This window comes from Paraphaeosphaeria sporulosa, assembly GCF_001642045.1.
Source record: "Paraphaeosphaeria sporulosa strain AP3s5-JAC2a unplaced genomic scaffold CC84scaffold_9, whole genome shotgun sequence".
Classification (NCBI taxonomy): domain Eukaryota; kingdom Fungi; phylum Ascomycota; class Dothideomycetes; order Pleosporales; family Didymosphaeriaceae; genus Paraphaeosphaeria; species Paraphaeosphaeria sporulosa.
In genome coordinates, this window is record NW_017253368.1 from 839316 (window position 1) to 862961 (window position 23646).

The window sequence follows — 23646 nt, forward strand, 5'->3', positions numbered from 1 at the left end:
TGGCCATTTTGTAGGCAGCTCGACCTCTGGAGCTTATACGCACTGTCAAGCCCCTACCTGGCAATTATCTAGCCCTATGAAGCACAACTTGACGAGACTTTCTCATCCGTGCAAGATGTTAATTCGACAATTAGACATTCGTTTACATGACTGTGAATGCCGCCGCACGTGAATTGCCACAATCAAATCTTAGCCCAAATAGGGATGGCGCGAGTCCCACCTTCACAGCCCGCCATCGGAACACGGCTACACTAACATCCACCCACCGCCACACTTCCTGTTGCATCCACCCTCCCATACAAGCTTCCGCGAAATCTCTGGGCATTCTTACACGAAAGTTCGAATCCTCAGCTTCAGTACGAGGTGCCCTAAACGGCCATGGCCCAGCGAAAGAAGTCACTCCTGATCGGAATCAACTACGTTGGCTCTAAACATGAGCTGAAGGGATGTATGTAAATCACTTACGTGAAAGTTTGGTTTCGCTCGATACAACACTATGTATCAATGTCTTCAGAGGCTATGAACTTCACCGCTCGTATACGATGGTTGTTGCCTGGTGTTTCAAGAGCCCTTCGTTAACGCAGATGCAGGTCACTCAGACGTGGACAACATTGCCGAGTTCCTGAGCTACAGAGGCTACAGTAACAGTCACCGCGATAGAGTCATCTTATCAGATAACCCAGTGGTGGCTCCTGACAGCCCGTATTACCCTACGGGCCACAATATCCTCGCAGCGATGGACTGGCTGGTTTCTGAACCCGGATGCACTCTTTTCATGCACTACTCTGGACATGGAGGGCAGGTGGAAGACGTCGACAGCAATCGTAGTACAGGACTGGATGACTCTCTGGTCCCCGTTGACTTCGAGTACAATGGCCAGCTTAGCAGTACTCTGCTGCACCAGCATCTTGTTACTCGCATGGCGCCTGGGTGCACCTTGTTCGTCCTCATGGTATGCCACACTCAAACGTAAAACATCTTGACGGCACTAATGCGGTCAATATCTAGGATTGCTGCCACTCAGGCTCCGCGATCGAACTTCCATTTGTGTACCGCACTGATGCAGATGGCCAAATCTCGCTGATGGACAATCTGAGAAAGGGTGCGCAGCTCGTCGGTGAGGCTCAGGATATTCTATCTGGGGGCTTCAATTTCAACAAGATGGGCGAAGCCAGGGAATTGTTCGCCGGCGCAACGAGCTTCTTCCATGGCTTGAAGCACATGGGTGAACAGGAGGAGGAAGGCTTACAAGAAGGTCTGTACTATCCACCGACCTGACCTGATTTCAAATGGGAATACTAATTCAATTTGCGAGCAGGCGAATTTGTTGGCCAGTATGGGTCAGAAAATAAGATGGTGACCATGTTCAGTGGGTGTCGCGACGACCAGACAAGTGCAGACGCAAACATAGCTGGCCGTAGTACTGGTGCGATGGTATGATTGCTCACACTTATCCATTTGCATGCGTTGTTCACACATCCACAGACGTGGGCATTCCTGCAGATCATGAAAGCCGGCGAAACTCCGACGTACGCTCGAGTAAGTACAGTCATGTTTGGGCTAGGGTTAGGTATAATAAACTGACACCACGGTTAGACGCTACAAATGACCAGGCAGCTGCTCGATCAGAGCAACTACACTCAGGTCCCACAACTCAGCTCTGGGCTCGATATCGATTTGGACAACTTGCCATTGGCGATCTGATGTCAGAGTCGGCTCTGTCTACGAAATGAACCAGCCTACTGTCATATTATACTAACTATACTATTACTCAGGCCGAGTTAATGGACCATGACGAGCAGCTTGACTCCTCATTCCCCGAGCTTCTTCTGACCCCTTATGAGTGCATACTGCTCAAGCCCTTCATGCTTACCCTGCCAATCGTGACGGTGCTCGGCAAAACTCTCGCACTCGGGCTTCGGAATCCTTGGGAACATGCCCATCTTCAGCATATACATGTGTGGGAAGATGTCGGGCTGACTCATGATAGGCCTTGATACCTTCCGTCAGTTTTGCTACTCTTGAACTTCGTTTCAAGCAGAATGTAATCCGAGGGCAAAAGGACATGATCACTCACGACCCACAGTTCCCACAGAAACACCTTTTCACCTTCTTGCCACTTCCAGTCTCCCAGTCGTCGTACACTTTCAGCGTCCCATTCTTATCCTCATACGTGACCTTCTCTTTCTCGATCGCCATGTTCGACGACACAAATGATCCCGCTACTTTCCGACAGTTTACGCAGTGACTTCATCTCATTAGCAATGTGTCCGCGACTCCGATCCAAAGACATGCCACAAGTGACCGCGGGGTTTATCCCCGAAGAGCTCGTTGTCATGAATGGTCACACTAATGCTGCCACAAAGACATGTACCCGTCATCGACTCGCTGAATTTCGAGACATCGTGTTGTTTAGGATCACCCGTAAAGTCCGATTTGTAGGTAATGTTCGACATGGTGAGATCGATCGACTGATGCAATACGAGTTTGGTTTTCACTTAGATCAAAATGCGTCGCCGTCTGTCTTATGAGTTATGGGGCGAGAAGATGCTACAAGAGCGAGGAACGAAAGCTGCTGCTGCACCATCATTAAGCCTAACCTCAGCCCTGCATTCTCCAATGCATGTCCGCTCGCGATCCGCCCATTCCGCTCTCCACACCCCGATCCGATGTGTGACCCCTCACGATCCGCGTGCTGACGATTACACTCAACATGAGCGGCCGGACCATCAAACGGTCAAAAACACACCCAGCTGTCTACGCAAAGTCCAAAAAACAAAAGAATAGAATAAATTGTCGCTTCTGTGGATCGAACACAGTACCTCCAGATATTCGAGTTGAACCGAAGTTTGCCGCCGAAGCGGATTGCTTCAGTCTGGCGCTCTCCCAAGTGAGCTAAAGCGACTGAATTGATGACTAATTTTTCAGCAATTGCAGATATAATGGGGTGCATAATCAAGCCACAAAACGAGTTGCATTTGTCATAAAATTGGGATTCGACTTGTGCGGGGCAAGCGCGACTTCGGCTTCTAGCTTGGCGGGGAGACTTCGGAGGCTAGCTCAAAAGATACTACTGAGGCTGGAAGAATATTAAACGTGAAGATGTCCTCTCAAAAAAAAATCCAACATAAACGACTGACCCGATGCCAGCTTACTGTGTCCAAGGGTTCTAGGTCCCATGTCCTAATGGTGCGAATGTGGCTGATTGATGAACGAGGTTGTAGCTTCCGAGATCCTCCACAACCTCCACTTGTTAGAAACATGAGGTACTACTATCATCGAGCGCACCATTAGCGAACATTGTCATGCTAGTAGAAAAATTACTCATAAAGCCTATGAGTGCTTTCTCAAGCGAGCACGGCGAACAAACGATGGTCTTAATAGCTTCATGGCCGCAGCGGGCAGGTTTCCGTCCAATACCGATTGGGCATTGTCCTCACGATCCCTTCATCCAGACGCAACCTCAAGCTTTCCCCTGCAAACAACACCTCCGCGCGTTCCAAAATGCGGGCAGATCGACAGCATGGTCCGCCCACGGTCCGAGATCAGCACTTCCATATATGCGGAGTTAACCAAACACTAGCATTCACCCCTACCGGCTTTGTTCTCCCATCTCTACACTCCCGCTCTATCGCAGACCACAACAATGGACACTTTCGACCTCATCGTCGTCGGCTCTGGGTTCGCCGGCTGTATGACCGCCCTCAACTTCCTCGAGACGTCCAAGAAGTTAGGTAAAACAGGCCGTGTGGCGCTGATCGAAGTTGGCAAGCCCGACGAGCGCTGCGGCGCCTCCCGCTGGACAATGGCGTACCTCCGCTTGGACAAGGACCTCGGCTTCGACTCGGACTGGAAGCACGAGATGGCGCTGGTCTCGAACGGTCTCGCGGACCAATCCTACTGCGCGACGCTCGAGCGTGAGGCCCAGAGCACGGCCAAGTACGTGGAGGAGCATGGTGTGAAATTCAACCACCACGACGAGGAAAATGTGCTGCTAGAGTTCAAGACACAGCAACACTTTGTGTTCCCCGAAGGTGGGGGCAAAGCGATTATCGACTGTCTGATGGGGCATATCCAGCAGTACAAGAACGCGGAAGTATTCTGGGAGACAGAGGCAAGGCATTTGCTGGTGGATAAGCGGGGCGCGGTGAGGGGGCTGCAGGTACGAAAGAAAGATGGGCTATTGTACGAGTTGCATGCGCCGGATGTGATGCTGGCGTGCGGCGGGTTCGAGGGGAACAGGGAGATGCTGGCGAAGTATGTGGGGAAGAGGACGCACGAGTTGCCGCTGATTGCGCCGGGGCTGAAGTACAACCGCGGGGCTGGGCTCAATATGGCGCTGGAGGTTGGAGCTGGGACAGCAGGGTCGTTCGATGGCATGCACTGCGAGTTGGTGGATACGCGTGCGACGAAGCCGGATGCTGTGATTTGGGGTAAGCAGACCACCAGGCATAAAGTGGATACTTCGTTCTCCCCTTTAAAAAGAAAAATCTCTCTTGAGACTTAGGCTATCCTATCATGGCTCATACTAACCTGTTATCCGCATCTTAGGACACAATTACGGCATCGTTGTCAACGAGCAGTGCAAGCGGTTCTACGATGAAGGGAAGAGGCACCTCTTCGCGACCTTCGAGATGATTGCGCTGGAACTCTGGCGCGACCAGAACCAGAAGGGCTACTTCATTACCGACGAGCCCATCATGAAGCGTTTTCGACCAGGCTGGGTGTACGACACCACTGACCAAGAGCCGGAGAAGGCGAACACGATCCGCGAGCTTGCGAGAAAGCTGAAAATTGATCCTGATGCGTTGGAGAAGACGGTAAACGAGTTCAATGATGCGTGCAACGACAAGCAGTTCGATCTGATGAAGTTGGACGGCAAAGCAACGACTGGACTGAGTCCGAACAAGACCAACTGGGCCAACCCGATTAACAATTCCCCATACTACGGGTATCCAGTTACATCGCATCTGACATTCACTTATGGCGGCGTTAAGACGAACAATGAGGCGCAGGTACTCAGCACGAATGATGTTCCTATTCCTGGACTCTGGGCTGCTGGAGAGCTGACAGGCATATTCTATAACGGTATGTGGGTTTGTTTGATAAGTCAAATTGCTCCTGACAATTTCAGAATACCCTCCGGGCACATCTGTTCTTCGGTCGCTGACTTTTGGGCGACTGGCTGGCACCAAGATTGCGGAACAGCTGGGCTCGAAGTCGCTGTTGCAGAGTGTGACTAACACAGTGAGATCGACGTTGTAAGGAAGATGATCCAGGTGGCCAGATCGAAATTGTGCAAATACGGGTGGAAAATGAAGCGCAAGTGTTGGCGCAATTTGCCTTGCTATTGGTGATTGATGTTGGTGAATGAATTGCGCTTGACGCATTAAGATCGAGTTTGCCCAATGCGGCATAAGGGAACTCAATGCCTATTACATCTACCTTCCCAAAGGCAATGTCGCATGCCATTTACTCAATTGCGTGTTATGCAGTACGGTGTTGTTCTGGCGCTTGGAGGCGGCACTGTAACGCACAAATGAGAGGACATTACAAACAAGACGTTGCAGAGACTGGACAACAATTCCCTAAAAACTCGCAACCGCATGCATTGATAAGACCAACATGAATGCCCGATGGATTGCATGGCGTCGTCTTATCGTCTACTTTGGACTCTTATCTACGGCTTTGCTCTTAGAGGTTTGCTAAAAGTTTCGATCCACCTGCGCTCAAGTTCCAGGCATTTCGGCAGAAAAGAAAAGACTGGCCTTAGACGTTGAGGTCTAGTACCCTTCAGATTCCCTCCTCATACCACCTCTGCGCTTCCGCCATTTAGAAGTCAATCGTTGCTTGGTCCTCGCGCTTCAGTGCGAACCGGATAACTCCCCTCTACTCTTCCCATTTCTTTTCGATAGGCGGCACGAACCTAATATTCAGCATTTTCCACTGTCTCGTATCAGTCCTGAGCGGCCACTGGGTAGCTCTCGAACTCACATGTAGCAGGCTATCCTGGTTTGTGTTGCGCAACATGACACCGATCCAATTTTGCGTCCGCGATTCTCTTTTCCACGGTTGACTTACTCCCGAGCTCCGGGAGCGCTATGCGCAAAGTGGTCTCTAAATTGAAGGATAGGAAGTGTGGACAATATCAGGCATCTCCTTCAACAAGACATAAGGCACTGGGGTCATATTTCCCGAGCGTTGTTGCGCGAGATATCCCAAGAATTCACATTGTACAGTCATTTCCCGGATCCGCCCAAATGCCCATTTGAAACAGGTATCGAGCAAGGTCGCAAAATTCTGTATCGCGAAGGGTGTGTCAATGGTGGCGTTGCTCACGAACGTCGAGCTGTCAAGATCCAGACGCATGCCTCGTGTCTCCTGGTATGGTAGGGCGACGTTGTGGAGTCGGCATTTTGTGTTCTTCTTGCGGGGAACGTCGTGACGGAAGATGGATGCGCGGGAAGGGGGTCCATGTGTAGAATTCCAGATCGTAGGACGAAGCTCGGGCGGCAAGGCAAGAAGAATAGTCTTACCGTTTTCGGGCGGTACTTTAGGGTCGGGAACGATGGGTTTTGGGCCGAGGAGTGAGTGAGGCGTTGGAAAGACCCTGGCGGGTGACGGTGGTTGGAGGTCGGCTTGTTTGGGTGAGACAGCGTCGGTGGTGCGCTTGCTGGAGATTTATATGCCAGACGTTTAAGTCGCGAAGTACATAACCCGCCGATACCGACTAAAGCGGGAATGTGAGATCGAACTGTACTCCACTTTCAACTCGATCTAGTGCATGTGCGGTAGCAGCTTTGAACACTATCTTTATCCCATTCTCGCTCCAGCTCTCCGCTTCAACCTCCCAACAGTAAACCGTCGTCTGGCAACGTTTTGCGAGAAACGATCGGAGTTCTTCCTTCTCAGAGATCTCGCCATCATGAAAGTATCCGGTCGCGGTGATATGGATTGCACGCGTACGAAACGCTCGAAATCTCGGAACGGATCAGGAATTTCGCTTCCCCACCTTATCCTAGTACATTCGCACTGATTCTCCTCTGCTGAACCCCGGCAAGCAAAGGCGCACCGTGGCTTTCGGATATCTCCTCAGCAAGTCCTCAAAGTCGAGCCCCGTACGTTCGTTTACAAGGTCTTCTGAAGGCAAAAATGGCCCTTGGGAATTTTTGCGTTTCCCTGCATTGATATCCTCTAAAGTCCTTCTATGCTTTTCACATCTGAGTATTACTACTCTTATCGCTGACCACATATTGGCCTCGCGCGAATTGCGGAGAAAACCCTGGAATTGCTGTTATGCGAGACAAGTGCCATGTCGTAAGCTGCTCGAAAAAGTGATCGAAAAGAAGCTGAAGGGATGTCTTTCGACTCTGAGAGGATGTGGTATCTGACTTGAGACGGGTCTTCGTACGCTACGCGTGGATCGGTGTATGTTGGCCGCTGTGTGATTTCAACCAGCGAAATGCTGCAAAGGCCTTATTTCACTTGTCTACAACTCTTGTCGAGATGGCGGTGGGTGAGGGCACGCGGTGCAGGAGTAAGAGCCAGGTCCAGATCTCAAGACGCAGTTCGGCGGGTGACTCGAAGAGCATGCACTTGCTGTCTGCAAGTGAAACAACTGGGTCTGCAGGAAGTGCCATGGTCATCTCTGCTCTACGATAAGAAGTACTAAAGTGTCAGTGTCTGTATAGTTACCATAGGTAGTGTTAATATTCGAGAAACGACTGAGACGCTTTAGTATGAAATTTTTGACGAACAATACCGTAATATACGAGAGATGTCTGCGCTGCGATGGACTGAAACCAGCAGCTGTTCGTTTACCCATAGTAAAGCAAACAGCCAGCGACTCCGAGGTGTTTGGGGTGAACACTCTAAACCATTTACATCCTAGCGCGCCAAGGCCGCACTAACTCCGCGACTTGTGAAATGGCCCACACTGAAGCTCTCGAGCCGCGACTGACGACGACTTCACGCACGCCACACCCCTCGAAACACCCCCCGACGTCCCATTCACAACCGTCACCATGGAGAACGAACGCGGCGAGCTCGTCGACCGTAAGCTAGCCCCCGCGTAGCCCGCCCGCGCGGCCTCCCATGCCGCTGAATTTCGACCCCGCCAACCGTCGCCTCGCCTACAATATTGCAGTCGTAGAATGCTAACACGCATGTGCAGTCTACGTCCCCCGCAAGTGCAGCGCCACCGGCCGCATCATCAAGGCCAAGGACCACGGCTCCGTCCAGATCAGCATCGGCAAGGTCGACGAGAACGGCCGCTACACCGGCGAGAACCAGACATACGCTCTCTGCGGCTTCGTCCGCGCCATGGGCGAGAGCGACGACTCCATCAACAGGCTCACCCAGAAGGACGGCTTCCTCAAGAGCGTCTGGACCGCGCAGCGATAAATCACTGTGGGACACGTGCGTCTTGCCAGTCACCGTCGGTTTCGGGGACTGACAGGCTGCAGGAGTACCGGATCTGGCATGAGCGGAAAAGGACACGGATTGCGTTTCATGGCTTTTTAAGGCTTTCATCATGAGGGCTGCTACGGAGTCACGATTGACGGACATTGGTTTCTGCCATTAGGCAATCAATAAACAAAATTCGGTTCTACATCCATGCTTGGCTGACGACCGCTGCTTGTGCTACAGAATCGGGCCAAACGTTACAGTATGTTGCGCGGAATCGGCAACTCGTCCGCATTCGAGCAATTGGGCGGAACGACGTTGCGAAAGCGCGCGCTAACACACAGCTGCTATCTCACCATATGAACCTGACCGATGCTCCTTCCGATACCCTGATCAGATGCCCAGGCTCCTCGAATCGCTATACATGCCCTCTTCACACCTGCTGCATACGCGGCTACCGAACCGCTCTGCTGGGACGCTCTTGGGCCCCGAGGAGCAAACCCTCGACGTTCCTTCGCTGGCAGGACCTGCATCTCAATCTACAGCTCACACAATCGGGCTCGTCACACCGTTTACTGCGCGCCAGAGTATCGGTTTGGCGTCTGTACGCTCAGCATGGCTGCTTCTGTAGTCGATACGTGCGTCCCCATATGCTTGGGCTCCGAAAATGACGTCGTGCGCGCTCTTCTGCGAGAAGTTGAACGGTGAAGCGCTCCATTGAAAACACTGGGAAGTGTCCAGCGCACCACCCCCCATGCTGACCGTTGATTTAATCCCCGCACACCACTCCACCCCTGCTCCTCCTCCCCCTCCTATTCCAGCCTATCATCTCACATCCCTGTTGCAACTCCAAACAGCGCCTGCGCAAAGTGGATTCTTACGTCGTTTGCTTTTTCTCTTGAAACGCAGTCCCCTACTCTCCCGCCCTCCGCGGCCTCATCCGTACGACCACCACTCCGCCCCACGTTGTTCCCCCAATGGCTCCCAAACGCAGCAACGCCCACACCCTCCCACGCTCATCCCGCGTCGTATCACTCCTGACGAAAAGCACTCGCCTCGGGTTACCTGCTGCGTCCTAGCATGCCCGTTCTCGCGCGCTTGTCCTACAAAGATATGCTTCTCGCCGAACACAAACGCCCATGTGAGCATGACTCGTCGAAGCACATGTCATGTGTATGTATCTGGCCCAACAGTGCAGCGGGAGAGCTTCCCCGGACCGATGAGCGTGCGACCGAAGCATTAACGCGAGCGTCAGGAGGCAAGAGAGTACACGTCACAGTCAGTTTGAGCATTGCAGTCAGTCAAGCCTGACCGATCACGCTCCGACCCTTTCAATCCGAGCTCTAGATATGCGAAGCAGGAGTCGCGCTTTGTCACCGATGACTATCGCAAGCTAAACATAGCCACGACAAAGCGGAGATGGGCGAGCACTGGGCTTGCGACTGACCGATGAGCCGCCCTCCTGATGGCCCACTACAGCCTGGTGCATCGCATGGGCAGGCTGGGGCGTGTGGGCGCGGGCGTCCAACAGCGTCGCGGTGGAAGAAAGGAAAGACGGTACGCTGCCCGAGCGGATGCCGTGATTCGGACCGCACTGCACAGCACGCACACCGACGAGGGACAGCAGCCGAGCCCGATCCAGCACGGAGACCTGGGGAGCTTGGCCTTTGCCCCGTCTCCGAGAGGGAATGACTAAGACGGGACGGATGCGCTCGCGTGCGGTGTGGTCAGGTTGTCATGGTCAAGAGAGTCGGGCCGCACTCTTGGGAGCGTTTCGGCCAAGTTCAAGAGACTATTCTCGCACGATTCTGCAGTCTGGAAACACGACCGGGGCACGATTGGCCGGCTCGAGGAACATCGTCTAGAAGCTGCATAATACACATGGTCAGTTACGGTTGGCGGCGCAGGTACGTAACACGCGATGAGGTTTCGGTGGCACCAGCTACCGGGGTAGGCATTTAGGCGACAAATAATCCGAGCATTTCGCAGGCGGAGTTTGTTGCGTCGACTATAAGTGGACAGACACAGGGATGATCCTTCGTATAGCATACCATTGTACATACAGATGTGTACATTAGCCTTTTGCCGAGCGTTGCTATGATTCGTATCTACTGTGCAGGAGCCGTCACGATGAATATCAGGATTTTTGCTATTGGCATCCCGCAGCGTGGGAGCATTGCAGCATACTGCAGAGGGATTCGGTGTTTTGGGTCCGAAGAGGAAGTCGGCTGGATAAGATCGACAAGAACGTTGGTCAGAATCGGGATACCGGAAGCGGGTATCAGAGTGCCTGGGTCTCCGATTGTCCCGTCAGGCGGTGGGCCCGTGCACTCAGCCCTACGAGGATTAATCCGGACTTAGAGCATGCGTAGAGTTGCGCTGTGTTGGCTTTTGGCACTGTATGCCGTACTAACTGTTTTTTATGGAAAGCACGCCTCCTCCTGGTTAATGTACGTATGCATCATGATACAAGCGGTATGCCTGAAAAGCGTTTGAGTATCGTGATATTCGCCACCGCCATTTCGCTCCGGTGAAACTCACGAAGCCTGTGTTCCTTCCGCTCGCCCCACATCCAATCTCATATCCGGGTTCCATGATAACAGCCGAGCCGTCAACCACGTGGCAGAGACCCATCTTACACCAATCAATTCGAGCTTTCTGCTGCAGTTGCTGATGCCAGTGCTTGTCGAAAGAACTCGTCAATTGTACCTTGGCACTAAAGTGTGCGCGAGGCGGTGTGACTATGCACATACGGACGTCGGACACTTTCGCGTTCATACGTTGGACGATTGGAGTAGATACAGGGAGAGTCTCCCGCGTCGCCACAGCTGAGGCCATGGGCTTTGGCGCACGGCGTGTAGAAGCCATCTGGACGTGTGAAACGCTACTTCTGACCGCGGCATAATCCCCGTCGCGTTGAACATTGCTAGTGCTGGTCATCATGCGGTTCCACGACACGCACTCTGCGACCGTCTTCCTTTGCGCGGGAGACTTGGGTACTTGAACCGGTATTCTGTACCGTATCAGAAGCATTCTCATCGAAGGCTCCGCGGACAGCGGAAACAGCTTTGCTTTCCCCAACTTTCCAATCATCGCCTTTTTTGACAACTCTTGACCGTTCTTTCTCCGCTTTCAAGCGTAAGATATGTTGCACCTTTTCTTCGCGTCTGTTACCTTGAACGCAATCACACAGACAGCCTTCAGTCGCACATGCCCCGTCGGATATCGTTGCATCTGAGAACCAAGTGGAGAGGCAATGAGTATGTCCACCGTGGCCACAGATCGGACACCATGTCCACAACATCGCGTTCGGCGGAGACACAGACTCAGGCACACTGGGTGACAGATCGCCCTCACCCTCATGAATATCAGCTGCCATGCCTGAGAGCAGAGACGAGCGTTTGCATCCGTGATCTTTGTCCTTCAGGCCCATGCGGAGCTTCGCTTTTGCTTTCTTCTTTGTGGTAACAGCCTCAAAAGCTGGGTATCGCCCCCAGCATATAGGGCAAGGTGCTTGGGCTCGTTTGCAAGTCTCGCAGCGCATCTTGTCTTTTGGATTATTGATCGGAGACTTGCAGCTGAGACATAACAGTCCAACCTGGGTACCTTTGAGTGCTTGTTCGTACACAGCGGGATACGTTGGATATGCAAGTCGACGTATAGTAGCAGCCGCATTGTACAACGATAGGCTATGGAGTTGTGCATGATAGGTTTGGAGAATAGCTTCGGCTTGGTAAGGGTTTATGCCGGCTGTGATGATCGTCTTCAACTCAGTAGAGAGAATTGTTTCCGACTGGGTTGGAGACAGACCTAGCGCAGTAAAGGTTTCCGTGTAGGCGGCCAGCGTGGACTGTAAATCAAGGCTTGCATCCTTAAATTGGCCGCGCGTCTGCGGTAGCAAGGGTGTTATGAGCAGCAGAAGAAGTGAGGAGGTTTGTGCGTCCGCTTGAGAGTCGGTGAAGAATGTAAGTAAATTTTTAATCAGACCAATTATAGCAAAAGGCTGCTCCTCGTCTGCGTCAAGGTGCATAGCCTGAAAATCCTCCACGAGCAAGGGATCTTCGGCTGCAGGATCGAGTGCCGCTGGAGTGTTCTCAGTTGCATGTGGGAGCCGAACAGGGGGCCTTAGGCCCAGTGGAGACCTAGTAGTGTCATGCGCTTCTGGAACAATTGTTCCACTGGCTTCCATGTCCAGGCTGTATCCCATCAGTGAAGAAACAGACATACCACTGCCATTACTTGTGAATGCGTCTGATTCAGAACTATCATGTCGAAGCAACTGATTGTTCCGATGCAAGTTCTCGAAGTCATGAACTGCTTGTTCCTGGCTTTCGTGTTCTCGCGTATGTCTTGTATCATCGCGGGTCGATCCTAGTTCATTATGGTCATGCGACAATGTCATTATACCATCGTTCTCGGGGATAGTGGTCGGGGATATCTGGATGCTTCGACGCAGCTGTTCAGGCTGATCTGCGGGGGCATATAATGAAGGCACTGCCTTCCCAAAGCTTGAATCGTGAGACTGGCTTTGCAGCTCGCAAGATCCCACATCGATGTTCCGTGGGTGAGAAGTGGCACTATTCAGAGAGTCAGGCATGGAGCTTCCGCGTTGTGAGTCGGATGAAGCAGAGAACATGGCAAAACTCTCGTCGGAATCATGGCGATCTAAACGGGGTGGTGCTTGTATGTTTAGTCCTCGAGTTTCAGGTGGCTCGAAACTCAGAGGTACTCTGGGTGGCGCTCGCCAACTACCAACCATAGCCCTCCTTTCGTCAAGATCGTTTGATGAACGGTACCACTGCGGCCCGTTGAAGCTAGGGCGATTAGCAATGTGGTCAGATTCCCGATTTGCGCTGTCTGGAGCCAAAAGACCGTTGCTGAAATGCGGCGCAGCGATGGCTGGAGGCAGCTCGATCTTCTCATCGTGATCCGGGTCAGGGAGCGGAGATCTCTGGTTCGCATTGGATGTTGTAGGTATACTTGTAAGCGGCCGTGCGAGTGGAGTGGCGAGATTCGAAGTGCTTTCGATAGTGGCAGTGTTTCGGTCTGTGCTGTGAGTGTGAGGAGAGGTCTGTTCTAGATTCAAGAAAGCACGGGTGGCGATATCCGGACGACTTTTCTGTTTATCATGTGCCCTCAGATTATCCGAAGGAGGTTCTGGTTGGACGTCCGACGACGCTAGTGTTGTAGGCTTAGTTTTCACTCGACGTTGATTCCGGTGCAGTTGCGCTCGCCGTCGCAGGCTACTAGCAATAGTCAAGCCAACGAACCTCCACGTGGTAGCAAGTCTATAAAAAGCGGCTCTTTGAGCATATTCGGCATTCTGTTCGAACACGTGTTGTACATCCTCAAACGATTTGACTGAGGGAGGATCAGTTAACGAAATTGCCTTGTACTTCTGCGCAAGGTATGCGAATATCTGGGTATTCGTCGCGCCAGGCAATGTGCCTCGCAATGCGACCTGGTTCGGTCTCGAAGACTCATGTGGTACGACCATGGAGTCGGTGAGGAACATGACCTTGGGTGCAGCGTCAGAGGGCGGGGTGCTACCAAACGATTTAGCAGACCTATTGCTCGCACTGCGACCATGATGTCTTCTGGACACCAAGAGGTTCTCATCAAAGCTGTTCTCCGCCGAACTACGCAGACTGGACTTCTCCGGGCTGTTGCGCTTCTCTCGAGATCCGGCGGGAACATAAGTGTCTTCTGAATAGGCTGGACCTATCGAGCGACAGCGAAGTGGCCTTCTCTGAGCAATACCGCCGATCTCCCCGCTTGGTGATACGGCAATTGCCTGCAGATTCCGTCGGTCCAGAACCTTGGTTGCGTGATGGATATCGTTCTGCTGGAAGATGCCTTCTCGCCCTACAGTCCAAAGCGTGTCACGAGAGTGCCAGAGCATGTCAGACGGAGCGCTAGCGAACTTGTTGATTTCACGGAAAGGCAAGTGTGGACGTCGAAAATCCCACAGGTGGATGGCGGGGTGGTCACGGTCATAAGCGGTCGCCAGCTGAGTGCATTGATATGCACCCTCCTCAGACCAGTTGGGCGGTCGCCAGCGCGCGTTGTGGACTGGATATGGAGTGTTAAGCGTGAGTACCGGCTTCTGTCGCCTGACACCAACAGAGAAGTCCCACACCTTGACAGTCCGGTCGAGACCCGCACTGAGCAAGTGCTTTCCGTCAGGGTGCCAGTCGATTGAGGTGCAGGTTTTTGTGTCATGAGCTGTTATCTTCTGCTTGGCAACTCTGTTGTTGCTGTAGTCCCAGCGCATGATGGTCCCGTTGTCTGTGCCAAAGGCAAACTCGACGGCGTCAGTGGGCGACCATTGAATGTCGTAGATGGCGCCGCTGATGCCGGCATATTGGTCTCTGCTGCGGCAGGTCATGATGTCTTTCCTCGTGTCACGCAGGTCCCATAGGCGAACGGTCGTGTCATGGCTTGCAGACAACAGCAAGTAGCCTTGGTGTGGGTTAAAGGCTAGCTTGTGAACCTGACGGGTGTGCTCGTGCAGACGAGCCAGCTCGACGCCTGCGCGGTTGAGGTCGTAGAGGATGACCTTGCCATTGGCGGCGGCGGTTGCTATATGCGTGTTAAACTGGCCATGCGACCACTTGACGTCCTGTATGCCGAGGCCATTGCGCTGGCGAGCATGGGAGTGGTCGGAGAAGTTGATGACGGCCGCACGCAGGTTGGTCTCCTCGACGATCCTGGCATCTTGCTGCTGGACACGGACGGTCTTGAGGATCTCCTTGCCCGCCAGGATGGCATGCGTGCGGTCCCGGTTGATGTCGAGGGCCTCGATGGGCAGGCCGGTCTTGTGGCTGGCATCTTGCGAGGAGCCGGTGCGGAGGCTGGGCGACTCAGCACGCTTCACTCAGGCAACGGGGAGACGGGGAGACGGGGAGACGGGGAGAGACGAGGTGCTTGGAGGCGGACGCATCCATGCCCAAGGGGGTAGCGTCATCGGTACGGTGCAGTGCAGTACAGCTGCAGCCCACTTGGACTTACCCTGGGAGCTTTGGTACAAGCGGGTTGGGACGGCCGCCGTCGGGGCGATGCGTCTGCGCGCTTGGCGGACGACTGCCGTAGGCGCTCGCGCTCGTCTGGACCTGGTTGACGAGGCGTGAGAAGTACGAGGCCTTGGACGGCGGCAGCGGGGGCGGCGGCGGGATGGGCGCAGCGGACGACACCCGGCGAGGCTCCATGCTGGAGAGCCCTAGAGTCAGCTATGGACTCTACGCGCGTCGCGGAGGCATGGCGCGGCGGGCGCGGTCGGGCGAGTTGCGGTGAGAGGGCGCTGAAACGGACGCGGGCAACGTCCTGCAACGCGCTGCGGCTTCAGGTTCCCGCGTTCCAGCGACGGCGCGGCGGGACGGGCGAGGTCGTGTGAATTACATGCACCGCGTGCAGGGTGCGTCAGGATGCAGCAGGCTGCAGCCGTGGGCAGGGGAGCGCGTGGTCTGGCCCAGCGCGCCCCGCTAACAGCTGGTGGCGCTCGCCGTCCGAGGCCTAGCTCTGCTGTGCGGCCTACCCTGTCTGCTGCGTCAATCGACGGGCGCTTTTTCAACACCATGCCGCGGCGCTGCCTCTCTCTCTAACCACTCCCTCTTCGAGTCCTCGGCCATCACTCTCCTCTCCCGGGCAGTCCGCGCATCCGGACGCTCTTCGCACTCGGCCCGCCCACCATGGCCGTCCTCGACGACGAGCAGCCCTGGGGCCACGCCCGCGCCCTTCGCTCCGTTCTTGTTATCCTGCAGTACTCGTATCCCGTATTTCTGCTCGTCTTCTTTCTCGTCGCCTTTACCGCCCGCAGCATTGCCACCTCTAATTCTAATGCTAATGTCGCCAAACCCACCACCACCGGCCCCGGGGGCAAGCCGCTACCCGCCACCGATCCCACCCGCAACTTCGTGAAGAAGACGGCCCACGACGACGTTACCCACTCGCAGAAGCTGCTCTTCACCTGGCTGTCTCTGTTTGCTGCCGCCACCTTCGTGGGCAATGCCGCCGTGAGCGTAACGCACGCCCTTGCCGACCAGACCGACACCTGGTGGGCCGGCAACGACGTTGTGGTACGTGCCATTCTCTGCACCTTACGATGCTCTAGAGCTTCTGCTAATTGCTCCTGCTCAGGTCTATCTGATCGGCTCCTTCTTCGTCTACTGCCTGTTCCTCATCTCGCTCATCGATTCGAAGCCCTCCCCAACTTCGGCCCACCTCGCGACATGGATCGTGGCCGCTGTGCTGGAGGTTGTACTCGTCGGAGTGTCTCTGGCCATCTACACCCACGCGCATCACCAGCCTCTGCTGGACCCCGAGAAGGACTACATCAGCTGGGGCGTGACCCGATGGGAAGCGGGCGAGGTGGCTTGCGATGTTTTGCGCATCGTCATACTCCTTGCTTTAATTGGCTTCTACGTGGTTTTCGTGTCACTCGCGCAGCGGAAATCTTCTCGTGAGTCCGGCGGTGCGAGTGAGACAACTTCACTGCTCGGCGGTGCTGAGCGGGAAGGTAGCGCGGGAAATGGTCACGCGAACGGCTCCTATGGCTCGGTCCACCCCGTTGGTGGCAAACACCAACATACCGAAGGAGCTCCGCCCGCTTGGAGCAGGCCGACAGGCGCACCTGCGCGAAGCTGGTGGGAGTACCTCAAGGGTTACAAGGTCTTCTTCCCGTACTTGTGGCCATCAAAAGACCGCCGCTTGCAGATCATGGTGGTCATCTGCTTCGTCATCGTCCTGCTTCAGCGCGTCGTCAACGTGCTGGTTCCTGATCAGATTGGCCGCATAACGGACAGGCTTGAGGACGGGTCCAGAGGCAATCCATGGCAAGCCATTATGCTCTTCATTGCTTTTCGCTTCATCCAAGGCAACAACGGTCTGCTTGGTGCGATCCGGTCTACGCTCTGGATTCCGGTTGGGCAGTATTCGTACCGCGAACTGTCTGTAGCGGCCTTCGAACACGTGCACAGTCTGAGTCTGGATTTTCACCTCGGCAAGAAGACTGGCGAGGTCCTGTCCGCGCTTGGCAAAGGTAGTTCCATCAACACCTTTCTGGAGCAGGTGACCTTTCAGGTCGTCCCCATGCTCGTCGATCTTGCGGTCGCTGTTGGCTATTTCCTTTACAAGTTCGACGCTACCTACGCGCTAGTTCTCTGCGTAGTCACGTTCTGGTACATCTATCTGACCATCCGCATGGCACAATGGCGGGCGGAAATACGCCGAGAAATGGTCAATGCGGACCGTGAAGAAGATGCTGTCAAGTGAGTTCGAGATTCTGTCCTTTGCTCTACATTACTAAACTCGACCAGGAACGACTCTATGGTATCGTATGAAACGGTCAAGTATTTTAACGCCGAGGCGTACGAGTTCAACCGGTATCGGAACGCGGTGCGCAAGTTTCAAGATGCTGAGTATACGGTTCTCTTTTCGCTCAACCTCATGAACGTCTCCCAGAATATGGTCTTCATGCTAGGGCTCCTTGTTGTTTGCTTCATTGCAGCTCATCAGGTTGTCAAAGGCGAGCAAAGGACCGGTGACTTTGTCGCGCTCGTAACATATATGGGCCAGCTGCAAAGCCCGCTCAATTTCTTCGGCACATTCTACCGGATGATTCAATCGGCATTGATCAATTCGGAGCGTATGCTCGAGCTTTTCAAAGAACAGCCGACCGTTGTGGACAAGCCCGATGCCCAGACTCTCCCAGGGTGCGAAGGTGACCTTCGTTTCAACGACGTCCACTTTTCGTACGATGAGCGCAAGCCTGCCCTTACTGGTTTAGATTTCCATTGCCCACCCGGTACAACGACTGCATTTGTGGGAGAGTCTGGCGGTGGAAAATCGACCGTCTTTCGTCTGATGTATCGCTTCTATAATACGCAATCTGGCAGCATCCAGATTGACGGCCGCGATGTTGAAGACCTTACCATTGACTCCGTTCGAAGCCATATTGGCGTTGTGCCCCAGGACACGGTTCTATTCAACGAATCTCTCATGTATAACCTCAAGTATGCAAATCAAGACGCTACAGATGAAGAGGTGTACACTGCTTGCCGAGCCGCAAGTATCCATGACAAGATCATGACCTTCCCGGACAGGTACGAAACCAAGGTTGGCGAGCGTGGTCTGCGCCTCTCGGGAGGTGAAAAACAGCGTGTAGCCATTGCCCGCACTATCCTGAAGAACCCCCGCATCATCATGCTTGATGAAGCAACCGCTGCCCTTGACACCGAGACCGAACAACATATCCAGGAAGCCTTCACCACCCTAGCCCAGGGCCGTACCATGCTTATTATTGCCCACCGACTCAGTACCATTACACATGCAGATCAGATTCTTGTTCTTCACAGAGGCAAAGTAGCTGAGCGTGGTACCCATGAGGATCTTCTTGAGAAGAACGGGCATTATGCAGCCATGTGGAAGAAGCAGATTCGTGCCCAGAGAGCCGCCGAACAGGCCAAAATGCTGAAGGACAAAGCAGATAGACTGCGACGAGAGTCCAAGGACGGTAACATTGGTCTTGGCGATGACAGCAGTAGCCATTCGGCTTCCTCCTCCGATGACGAGCGGATGAAGAAGTCGAAGGCAGCTCAACGGGCAAAAGAGGAGCTCGATAGCCAAACCCCCGCTAAACGACCCGGGCATCCATGATCCGCTTGGACATCATGCATATGGCCTTCGAAGATGAGGACGCTGCAGAAAAAGATGGTGGAAGCCTTCCTGAATACCTTCAGGTCTCTCCTATCCAACATCGATCGTGGGACTACCAGATGCAGTCCACAGTATCCAACCATGGTAAGGTCTCTCCTTCCTGTTCACACAAAATCCCTTGTTCAAACACTTTTCTTGTATGTTTGTGTACGTTTTTGAGTATCGTCTTTCATTACGTCTTTTCCTTGTCTACCGCCGTTTTCTGGTTACGGCCGGGTGGCAACTTGTGCATGGCGTCAAATGGTGTGGTCTTTTTGAGTGTACATTTTGGCATGCTCTGCTTTGCTTTTCTGTCGCTTCTCAAGGTGTTTACGAAGAGCATGGTAATATCACGGATTGATGCGGCCATGGGCGGTTTAATGATTTGGGCTGGTAGCTCAGTGTTTGTCTGTTTGGCGGATAAGTCACTTTAGGCTGGTGCAGCTCGTAGAAGGGGAACCGGGGGGGGCAGCATCTGTATTATGTAGGCGCAGGCCATGGGGGTTCAAAAGTGCATGGTATGTCTCACGATCGGCCTGCTTTCGCAGCGTGCGGGAGGACAGCATGCCCAGTCGCGAGCAGCGCGACCAAAATAGTTGTCCAACAGGGCAATCTCTTAGTTTGCTCAAAATAGATTGATCTCGTCTCAGTTGGATTTTTTGGTAACGAAGCAACGTGCAGATGCCAGAAGGACGAACCCGCATCGTCCCTCGCTGGGCGTTGGGACGCACTGACTGCAGTAGTGAGGCACAGCGGCCCCATCACCACCCAGCGCACGCCCACGCCCACGCCCACGCGAACCGAGCGCCCGGTGCGCGTCCCTGCTCCGATCCCCCGGAAGCGACGGCTACGAGCTGATATGCTTTATTCTCCGAGTCAACGGCGCTGCACGGCGGCGGACAGTGTGTATACGAAGCGTGTGTCGCAGCGCTCCGTGCACAACGCCGCCGTAGCGCGCGCTTGCCGCGGCCCTCCACTACACTGAACCATCCATGCAGGCGTACCCTCGCCTGCGCCTCGGCGATGAGCCGGTGCGATCAGCGGAGCAGGAGATCGGGAGGGCATCGCCCCGGACGCCCGTCTTCATCACATCATTCGTACGAAACATCGACTCGACTTCTTGTCCAGACCGGCTTGCCATCTAGCGTAGGCTAGCACACTTACAGTACAGGACGTACGCTTTCTTTGCACTGCAGCGTCGAGGTGCCAGTGCAAAGGGCGGGCTGAGAAAGAGAGGTCGAACGCGCCACGGCGAGTCTGTCACTCGTGCGCCGGAAGCTAGTGGGCTGTCAGACGAGAGTTGCGCCCTGCGAGTACATATCGCGTATTGTGCTTGCTTTCTCAGCCTCTCTGATACAGGCAGTGCTGCAGCGGTTGGTTCCCCGTTCAAGGTGAAGGCGCGGCTGCGGACTCCCGATGGTTGCGCTCGCGTGAGAACCCTGCACGTGAGCGAGCATTAGACATTCGGACAAAGAAATCGCGCGAACGCGACGGGCTGAGCTGAGCAGCGCAGGAGATAGACGGAAACAAATAGAGAGACAGGAGAGTTGGTTTTCGATTCTAGAAAAGAGCAAGGAGAGGAGTAGATACGAGGAGGTTGCGACGCGGGTACAGTCTCGCGATTGCGCTGTGGGCGCAAAGGGTGAAGCTGAGCCAAACAGTATGGAAAAAATGAGACCCGAGGATGCGAACATCGTCGTCGTAGGTCATCCGTTTCTCCTTCACAGTTTCCGTTCACTTGTGTCAGACGATGCATGCAAGCAAAGCCATCCATGCACAATCCTCTTCTCAAGTTTCTCGCACCTATCTACAACACCTGACCTGACACCACCAAGGACTCCACCTACTCCCGCTACCACGAATCCGACGACGATGACTCCCAGTCCTACATCTCGGGCCAGTCCCTCGCCTCCTCCGTGACCCGCTACCGCTACGAAAATGGCCGCCGCTACCACGCCTATCGCGACGGCTCCTACTACGCCCCCAACGACGACACCTACTCCCACTACGAGACCATAGTGCACCACCTCTGGCTCCTCACCCTCGACGACAAACTCTATCTCGCGCCCATCGCCTCCCCCACGCACATCCTTGATGTAGGGACCGGCACGGGCCTCTGGGCCGTCGACATGGCGGATGCGCATCCCAACGCTCAGATTCTGGCCACGGACCTGTCCCCCACGCAAAGCACGACGGCGCCGCCCAACATCCGCTTCGAAATCGACGACGCGGCCAGCGAGTGGACCTATCCCCCCGAGTCGTTCGACTACATCCACGTCCGGGGGCTGACGGGGTGCATCCGCGACTGGCCCTTCCTCTACTCGCAGGCGTACGCGCACCTCCAGCCCGGCGGGTACTTTGAGCACGCCGAGTTCAGCGTGACCACGAACGCGGACCCGGACGGCACGAGCGTCGCGGACAAGATGTACAGCACCTTCAGCTCTACGATCCTGTCTATCGGCGAGGAGAAGACGGGCCAGCGCTTCGACACCATCAGCCACATTGGCACCTGGATGCGCGCCGCGGGCTTCGTCGACGTCGTGGAGCAGCACTTCGTGTGGCCGATCGGGCCCTGGCCCAAAGACCCCAAGCTCAAAGAACTGGGCAGGTGGGGAGAAAGGAACTGGGCCGACGGCCTCGAGGGCTGGATCATGGCGCTGTACACGCGGATCCTGGGGTGGAAGTACGAGCAGGTCGTCGAGTTCGTGCGCGCGTTCCGCAAGGTGATAAAGGATCGGAAGAACCACTATTACCAGGATGTGCGGGTGGTGTATGGGCGGAAGCCGAGGGTGGGCGAGGTCGTGGAGACGCCGGCGGACAAGGGTGAAGATGCCGCATGATGGAAATTCGAGGCTCTGTGAATTCGGGCAGAGAGGTAGGAGGCGAATAAAATGCGGAATCGAAGTGGAGGTGGGATAATGTTTGAGTACCGCGTGTATTGATGTTGCGGCTGCTTGTGGCTTGCATTTTTGGGTGCTGGTGGTCTTTTGGCCTAGGCTTGGGCTTTCGATGAGGCCTGCATTGTTGGCGGTTTTCTGCTTCAAAATGAACGGTAGATATTCGCCACTAGAATGAGACCTTCCATACATTTTGCAAGAAAGAGCTCGTTCAGTTAAGCACTGTTTGGATGGATGGTGTCGCTATCATGATGCTTCGTATTCTTTCATTAATCTGCTATAGATAGCTCTCAAAATGCTACAATAGAGCTACACCAAGGTATGCCTTCCGCTTGTACCATGCCTGGCCATGATTAACAAAGACGTTCACCATGCCAGGTCCTAATGGACCAGCTTCCTGGGTATCGAACAGATCAATCGAGCCATTCTTGCCCAAGTTCAAGGCCCGCAAGAGCCGTAAAAGTTGATACCTATGAACGGCGGTACTGGGGGCGGGGGTTCCTCATGGTCCCAAGAACATTCGAGCTCTTCGTCGCTGTCGCGGTCCTCGCACGGGCATGCAGACTGCTAGTCCTCCATTTCCACGTCGCCTTCGTTCGGCGACCGCTGTCCATTGGACTTTCCGTTCGATTTCGGTACTGACGCCTCCTTGTCGATCATTTGTCTCGACACAGAGACGATGTTGTCTTCGATAAGGCGCTGGCCTACGTCTTCGAGGTCTGGGCTATGTTAGCTTGGTATGCTGGATCCACAGTGGCAGACATACGCTTCTTTGGGTCGACCTTGCCGACGTAGCGCGTCTTGAGCTGCTCCGGGGTCAACTCGGTCTCCTCCTTTACACGCTTCTCGTAGCCCTCGGCCAGTGACACAAGCTTCTGCAGGCTGTCTTTATTCCGCTCGCCTTCGTCCCGGAAGTCGTTCATCATGAGCGCCTCGGTCCACACGTGCTTGTGCAAGTTCATAAGCATGTTCTCCTCAAGCGCCGTCTTTCGGTAGTTGATGCCGATGGAGTAGTAGTGGCGGTTCAGCCCGTGAATGAGCGCCTGGATGGAGGGCTTGTTCAGATGTCCAACGTTGGACGTGGTCTGGCGGGGTTCGTGGCCCATCATGAGGGTTTGCGGGTTGATCAAGCGGAAGGCATCGATGACGACCTTGCCCTTGACGGACTGTATGGGATCTACGACGACGGCAACGGCGCGAGGGGTGAGCTGCTCGAAAGACTGTTGTGTGTTGATATCGACCGAGGAGAGCCAGCAGCCGAAACCGGGATGCGAGTGGTACCAGCCGACAACCGTCTCTTGCCTACAATATGTCAGCGTGCAGTCCAAGTGCAGCCCTGTACGCAAGCATACCGTCCTGTTTGCCGCAGCATGTCCATCATCTTGGTCTGGAAGACGGGGTCCACAGCTTCGACGGAAACGCCGGTTCCGGACTGCGGCATGGCGAACACATCCACTACGCGCACCGTGTAGTCGTCGACGAACTCTCCCAACATCAGCCCCATGACCTCCATGGGCACACCAGCGCGGCCGTGCCGCAGCATCTTGAGGAGAGCAAGCGACGAGATGTAGACGGTTTCCGAGTTGTCGATGAGGTTGGTGTCCTGCACAAGTCAGCTTCGGCTTTCACGATGCAACCAAGCTGCGAGCTG

The 23646-nt window shown here is 54.5% G+C and overlaps 8 protein-coding genes across 8 annotated transcripts; 5 read left to right on the forward strand and 3 right to left on the reverse strand.

The window, feature by feature from the left end:
* Positions 1-255: 255 nt before the first annotated feature.
* CC84DRAFT_1167294 (peptidase C14) lies at positions 256-1834 on the forward strand. The gene is made up of 6 exons (XM_018179147.1): positions 256-448; positions 591-952; positions 1009-1255; positions 1319-1434; positions 1486-1539; positions 1597-1834. Exons 1-6 carry the CDS (start codon positions 379-381, stop codon positions 1702-1704), a joined length of 957 nt encoding a protein of 318 aa, XP_018032537.1. The 5' UTR covers positions 256-378; the 3' UTR covers positions 1705-1834.
* Positions 1812-2848, reverse strand: CC84DRAFT_1198415 (uncharacterized protein; the record flags this gene model as incomplete). Its single annotated transcript, XM_018181563.1, has 3 exons — positions 2296-2848; positions 2078-2248; positions 1812-1992 (listed from the first exon to the last, which is right to left on the reverse strand). The coding sequence occupies exons 1-3, from the start codon at positions 2454-2456 to the stop codon at positions 1812-1814; spliced, it is 513 nt and encodes a 170-aa protein (XP_018032538.1). The 5' UTR covers positions 2457-2848.
* Positions 2849-3646: 798 nt separating this feature from the next.
* On the forward strand, positions 3647-5265 carry CC84DRAFT_1220529 (succinate dehydrogenase/fumarate reductase flavo protein subunit; the record flags this gene model as incomplete). The annotated part of the gene is made up of 3 exons (XM_018183177.1): positions 3647-4433; positions 4552-5088; positions 5135-5265. 3 exons carry the CDS (start codon positions 3647-3649, stop codon positions 5263-5265), a joined length of 1455 nt encoding a protein of 484 aa, XP_018032539.1.
* A 2706-nt stretch (positions 5266-7971) lies between these two features.
* On the forward strand, positions 7972-8566 carry CC84DRAFT_1167298 (ribosomal protein S21e). The gene is made up of 2 exons (XM_018179148.1): positions 7972-8055; positions 8174-8566. Exons 1-2 carry the CDS (start codon positions 8025-8027, stop codon positions 8401-8403), a joined length of 261 nt encoding a protein of 86 aa, XP_018032540.1. The 5' UTR covers positions 7972-8024; the 3' UTR covers positions 8404-8566.
* Positions 8567-11332: 2766 nt separating this feature from the next.
* CC84DRAFT_1189477 (uncharacterized protein) lies at positions 11333-15614 on the reverse strand (the record flags this gene model as incomplete). The annotated part of the gene is made up of 3 exons (XM_018181059.1): positions 11333-12862; positions 12902-15260; positions 15418-15614. The coding sequence occupies 3 exons, from the start codon at positions 15612-15614 to the stop codon at positions 11333-11335; spliced, it is 4086 nt and encodes a 1361-aa protein (XP_018032541.1).
* A 480-nt stretch (positions 15615-16094) lies between these two features.
* Positions 16095-19059, forward strand: CC84DRAFT_1220532 (heavy metal tolerance protein precursor; the record flags this gene model as incomplete). The annotated part of the gene is made up of 3 exons (XM_018183178.1): positions 16095-16481; positions 16543-17672; positions 17721-19059. 3 exons carry the CDS (start codon positions 16095-16097, stop codon positions 19057-19059), a joined length of 2856 nt encoding a protein of 951 aa, XP_018032542.1.
* A 1710-nt stretch (positions 19060-20769) lies between these two features.
* On the forward strand, positions 20770-21938 carry CC84DRAFT_1220533 (S-adenosyl-L-methionine-dependent methyltransferase; the record flags this gene model as incomplete). The annotated part of the gene is made up of 2 exons (XM_018183179.1): positions 20770-20799; positions 20934-21938. 2 exons carry the CDS (start codon positions 20770-20772, stop codon positions 21936-21938), a joined length of 1035 nt encoding a protein of 344 aa, XP_018032543.1.
* A 624-nt stretch (positions 21939-22562) lies between these two features.
* CC84DRAFT_1099278 (Mov34-domain-containing protein) lies at positions 22563-23598 on the reverse strand (the record flags this gene model as incomplete). The annotated part of the gene is made up of 3 exons (XM_018174817.1): positions 22563-22714; positions 22762-23297; positions 23348-23598. Coding segments are annotated over 3 exons (939 nt in total), but the record flags the coding sequence as incomplete, so codon positions are not given.
* Positions 23599-23646: the final 48 nt, after the last annotated feature.